Below are 6,224 nucleotides of genomic sequence, written 5' to 3'. Positions count from 1 at the left end.
GTTCTTGGCTCTAAATCACATAAAGAGATTTCAGCTGTTCTTTCCTTGACGGCTTCAGGACCTTCCAGAATGAGCCGTTTCAAGACTCTATCTAAAACAAGCTGGAATTGGCCACGCCCCCACTGCTATAAGCTGAGAAGCTCCCATCTCTGGGAGGGGGTGAGAGTAGAGCTGCTTTTTGGCACATGATGTCAAAGACCAGTCTTAAAAGTAGTCACACGTAGATGAAACTAGAACATTTTGATTATGGCATAATTCAACTTTAAGGGTGAAACTAATCTATGAGACAGACTCATTCCAGGCTAATCCAGATATTCCAGCCTTTATTTGTTATGACTGTGATGATTGTGGCTGACAGCCACATTCAAACCCTCGGACAATCAGAATATTGTGAAAAGGTTCAATTTTCTAGACTCAAGGTGTCTCACTCTGATCAGCTGATGAATCTAGAACACCTGCAGAGGGTTCCTGAGCCTTTAGATGGTCTCTCAGTCTGAGCTGGATTACTGACATAGATGCACCAGATTCTAGTTTTTACTGTTTCACTTGTAAATGGAATGACAGTAATAAACATTATTTAAGCATTTGTTGCATAATTCAAAGTCTATAATTGCATTTAGACCATCTGAGTTTTATATTTTTATCCTGAAGAATAAAATGCCCGAAGAATGAGTAAAACATTTTGGCGAATGATCCTGACCCCTGTTGTCAAACATAAAGGTTAAACTCTTATAAACTAATCTAACTTTTTAATTCTCTGATTTTCAGACACTTTTATTCACATGGTGCTCACATGTAGCTTTTTCATAACTGAATGTCCAGCAAATTCTAGTTCCCTCGTTTTATACGAGAATGCCAAAGAGCCTAAATGGAAAACGGCCTGGAACCCCCCAAGGCGCTTTACAACACAATCATTCACAAACACATTCACACGCATTTTTAACTGTTTTATCTATCTGGAGACAAAGCTGAAAGCAGAATTCTGAAAAACAAGACTTAGAAAATCAACACAGTGCCGAAGCTGGACTGGTGTTTGCAGAGAGCTGCGGCTGAATGATCAAACTACCCCAGAAAAAGTTTAACTCTTTATGAAGCATTAAATATTTTTAACTGAACGGTTCAATGATTCATCCATCCATTTCAGCCTCTTCTCTGGGATCGGGTCGCGGGGGCAGTAGCCTAAGCCGAGAGGCCCAGATTTCCCTCTCCCCAGCCACTTGGGTCAACTCCTTCGGGGGAATCCTAAGGCGTTCCCTGGCCAGGTGAGAGACATAGTCCCTCCACCGTGTCCTGGGTCTCCTTTTAGGCCTCCTCCCAGTTGGACGTGCCCGGAAAACCTCACCAGGGAGGCGTCCTGACCAGATGCCCGAGCCACCTCAACTGGCTCCTCTCGATGTGGAGGAGCAGCGGGTCTACTCCGAACCCCTCCCGGATGACCGAGCTCCTCACCCTATCTCTAACGGAGAGCCCAGCCTCTCTGCTGAGAAAACTAATTTCAGCCGATTGTTTCGGTCATTACCCAAAGCTCATGACCATAGGTGAGGGTAGGAACGTAGATCCACCGGTAAATCGAGAGCTTCGCCTTCTGACTCAGCTCTCTCTTCACCACGACCGACCGGTACAATGCCCGCATCACTGCAGAAGCAGAACCAATCCTCCTGTCCATCTCACACTCCAGCTTTCCCTCACTCGTGAACAATTCCCCGAGATACTTAAACTCCTTCACTTGGGGCAGGACCCCATCCCTGACCCGGAGAAGGCGTTCCACCCTTTTCTGACTCAAGACCATGGTCTCAGATTTATAGGAGCTGATGGTTCAATAAATTTAAATTTAAAATATACGCTTTTTGGTTTGTTGGTAGAAAACAAACAACAAAGCAGCCGTGGTGTGAATTAACACATTGAAGACAAACTCAAAGAGCGAGTAACAGCAAAATCCACTTTTGTTGCTGAAGACCTGCATAATGAGTGGCTAATTGAGTTGTGACATGTGTAGTCAACATTTTATTTATGTATTTTCAAATCACTTGTTGCAAAAATTTAAAAAGAAATAATAGCCTGAATTTCTGAAGCTTTTTTTTCTCCATAAAAGGAACCACGGTGACGTTGCTACGGACAGCAAAGTGGAACTACTTAAAAGAAGTAAAAACGATTCACCACGAAGCAATACTCTGGTGAGATTCTTGATTTCGCCGCTAGAGGGCGCGAGTCCGTCAGAGCGTCGCCGTGGGACGTCTCTAAATGCTTTTTATTGCAAATCGATCCAACCATAAACATCATCATGAGGCAGGAAAAGCTGTTCGGGATGAAATTACACGAGATGATGACACTTAAAGAGCAGGTTGAGTGTCGTAAAGCTGTTTGTCAGGTCGTAAATATTGTGATAATGAGCACCTCCGCTAAACGCTGTGTGTGTGTGTGTGTGTGTGTGTGTGTGTGTGTGTGTGTGTGTGTGTGTGTGTGTGTGTGTGTGTGTGTGTGTGTGTGTGTGTGTGTTCATGTCATGCTTCTTCATCTTAATGACGTGTTAGATTAAAGGTTCATCTTGTGTCAAAGATTCATGGGGGGGGGGGGGGATCCTCCACTCTCTTTATTTTTTAATTATCAGGTTCAGATCATGAGAAAATGTTTAAGTTTTCACTGAGATTAGAGGATATTTGACTGCAGTGGCCAAACGGCTCACCTGATCCCGTTTATCACGCACCTCCTCCACGCGCTCTGCAGCTGCTCCAGGGATGATGCTCTCCTCACCAGAACCCGCCAGGAGCAGACACGCCGACGTGTGCGCGTAAAGTTGGTCCGATTTGGTTTGAGCTCTTCCATTTCTAATGATTTTAATGGGATAAGAAAGAAAACAGAAAAAGTAAAATGATTATTTAATTTGTTTTAATAGTTCACAAGAAACCATCAAAAACAGAGACCGCATGGGACAGTTTTCTTAATATGTCCCTGAATTCATTATTATTATTATTATTATTATTATTATTATTATTATTATTATTACAGATTTTTATTATTGCGACCCACTCAACGCGCCGGGCCTGCTTCCAATCTGAAGACATGCGCGATGAATTTGGGAAATCATCTGCAGCTTTTGCTGGTAGCCCACCCAGTCCGGACTCAGCCACACACACACACACACACACACACACACACACACACACACACACACACACACACACACACACACACACACACACGCATGCGCGCGCACGCGTCTGGCCCGGAGCTATCAATACGATCGAGGCAGGAAATGTGGGAATCCCCAACAAAGGAGCTCCATCATTAAACACAAACATCCAGAAAGTCTTTTATGTCTCAGCGCGTGAAAATCTGTAAAATCACCATCCTGCTCTGAGTTTAGGATGATAATCTGAGAACAAAGAAGTTTACAACATATCAAATGTCAGCACATGTTCTTGTTCCCTGATTTACTTTTGTTTGGTTCATTTTCCTGCGGAGTCCGTTATAATGATAATAATAATAATAATAATAATAATAATAATTATTATTATTATTATTATTATTATTATTATTATTATTATTATTATTCGCTTATTTGTTGTTGATTTTTCTCCTGCAGGCATCACACCAGTCCTTCCCGTTTCATCCTCTGACTGAAAATGTGTAATTGTGAGTCAAGTGTGCGCGTGAAGCGTCACGTTAGAGGAGCGCGTGCCGGGGATTTCCCCTCTTGGGTCTGACTTCACTGACCTGACATTATATAAAACTTTTGGATTTGACTGATTCTGTTTTCTTTTAGAAAAATAAATCTGACAAGTTTCTCATTTTGTGTTTTTATTTGCCTCTCGCTGGTGTCTGGTTACCATGGTGACGATCCACTTGCAGCATCTTTAACAGTTCTCTTAATTTAGATTTTAGATACAACAGATTTAGGAAGCATGTTTCTATGTTCAAATGTTGCTGTTGTCTTCTGCAAAAATGACGTCATTCACGTGACATCAGAAGGAAACTGCTTCTTCCTCTGACTTCCTCTAGATCTCTGATGATGATGATGATGATGATGATGATAATGAAGGTGCACAGACTCCCTTTCTCTCCATCTGCTCCTCTTTCCTTTCATTGGTCAGGATCCTTCCCCTTGTGACGTCACTTCCACCCGACCCCGCAGCAAAGCAACAGAATGATCGCAGAGCGCGCTGGACATCTCCGAGGACGCTCACGAACTTTTCACGCGCTAACGCTTTTGCGCTCTTTTGCGCCCGGAGCCACCGTCGGAGCTGCCTTTGCGGTCCGCAGAGTGTGCGTGTGCGCTGGGATTCGTGCCTTCTCGTGAGGGGGAATGGAGCGCGCGTGAGTTGCGCTGAGAGCCTTCGGAGAGGAGCTGCCCCTCACCCACCTGTTGCCAGGTGGCTCACCCTCCTCACCCGCCTCACCTCTACTATGACATTGGGGCTGGGGGGTCTCATCATGGAGGATGCTGTTATTGACGTGGTGGGAGACGGACTCGGAGACAGCGCAGAGGATCGGCGTGAGCGCAGCGCGGACTCCTCCAGCAGCCAGACCGAGGACCAGGACGCACCCCCTCCCGCTAAAACTAAGAGCCCCGCGTCGGTGAAGCCCCCCTACTCCTACATCGCTCTGATAACCATGGCGATCCTGCAGAGCCCCAAGAAGCGCCTCACCCTCAGCGAGATCTGCGACTTCATCAGCCACCGGTTCGCCTACTACCGGGAGAAGTTCCCCGCCTGGCAGAACTCCATCCGACACAACCTGTCGCTTAATGACTGCTTTGTGAAGATGCCCCGCGAGCCCGGAAACCCCGGGAAGGGGAACTACTGGACGCTGGATCCCAACTCCTCCGACATGTTTGAGAACGGGAGCTTCCTGCGGCGGAGGAAGCGCTTCAAGCGGCAGCATTTTCGCTTCGACCCGCTGAAGGAGCAGCACCTGGAGCCCAGCGCGCTGCACGGCTTTACGCACGGCGCGTACGGGCTCGGCGCGGCTGCTCTGCAGCTGCCCGGTCTGGAGATTTACCCCTTCCTCCATCATCAGCACTCCCCACCGGCGTGCGGCCCCGCCACCATCCCACCTGTCAGCAGCATCCTCCCGGCCCTCTCCACCTTCTTCTCCCGCGGCGCGCTCACAGCCAAGGCCTTCCTGCAGGCGCAGCCGGGCCTCGACGCCTTTTCTCCGGCTCAGTGCGCCGCTTACTCCCCTCCTCTGACCTCCAGCTACGTCTCCCCCGCGCTCTTCCACCCGGCGGCCTCCCCGCACCTCCTCAGTCTGCACCAGGAGTACCAGAAGCTCCAGCGGAGCTCCGGGGAGCTGAGCAAACTTAACCAGCAGTAATTCCGTCAGAGCAGACTTTGACCTTTTCTCAGGTAACAGAGACTTTTTAGGAAGAGCGTCACAGCTGATGGAGGAAAACGAACCATTAACTCTTCCTCTAACGCGGTTTGATTGGACCATCAATTTTTTTTGTTTGTTTAATATTTAAAAAACGAGTTTCCTATTATTTTTTCTCTGGAAAAGAAATAAAGTTGAATATTTAAATCTTGCTTTAGTTTGTAATTTACACAATTCTGGGTGAGAAAATTAAGCTTTGGTCTAGAAAATCCCTTTAAAATGTCCTGTTTTATTATTATTATTATTATTATTATTATTATTATTATTATTATTATTATAAGCAGCAGTATTTCATTATAACAGACATTTTTTATTTTTATAAATAAAATAAAATATAATATTTAATAATGGGCTAATACTGATAAGAGTTAAATCCTAAAAATGAAACAAAACTGCTTATTAAAAAATTAAAGTGAGGATAATTAATTTGTTGCAGCATCGGATTTCGTTATAACGTTCTGCCCTTTGCATAAAAGGAAATTTGTAAAGAAACAAATATTTTTTAATGTTTATTTATTTATTTTCTTTAATGTAAAAAAGTGGAAAAGCTGCAAAAAGTTTGACCTAAAAAGAAGTTTTATTGCCTGACATGAGCAAACCCAAATCAGAATCATTTCTGGATCAGGCCAGATGATCAGCTGATGTCCACCAGCTTTGATGTCACCTCCAATGGCTTTTATTTTGAAGGGCCACGCAGCGCCGCACATTTTAAAGTTCACCCAAAAGCTTTTAAAGACAAGATCTTCCTAACAATTAAATATTAATTTAAAATACTGGTAATCAATTATAAATAACAGCAGATTGGTCTGTTCGGCGTGTTTAAGGAAGGAAATTAAAGGCTTGAAAAAGCCCAA

General features: G+C 44.7%; 1 protein-coding gene across 1 annotated transcript; it reads left to right on the top strand.

The window, feature by feature from the left end:
• Positions 1-4,271: 4,271 nt before the first annotated feature.
• On the top strand, positions 4,272-5,517 carry foxd7 (forkhead box D7). Its single transcript, XM_015945229.3, has one exon. It carries the CDS (start codon positions 4,405-4,407, stop codon positions 5,311-5,313), a length of 909 nt encoding a protein of 302 aa, XP_015800715.1. The 5' UTR covers positions 4,272-4,404; the 3' UTR covers positions 5,314-5,517.
• The last annotated feature ends 707 nt before the right edge of the window (positions 5,518-6,224 follow it).

Source organism: Nothobranchius furzeri, chromosome 12 (genome assembly GCF_043380555.1).
Source record: "Nothobranchius furzeri strain GRZ-AD chromosome 12, NfurGRZ-RIMD1, whole genome shotgun sequence".
Taxonomy (NCBI): Eukaryota; Metazoa; Chordata; class Actinopteri; order Cyprinodontiformes; family Nothobranchiidae; genus Nothobranchius; species Nothobranchius furzeri.
Note: the sequence above shows the minus strand (reverse complement) of the source record. Positions and strands in the feature narration are given on the sequence as shown.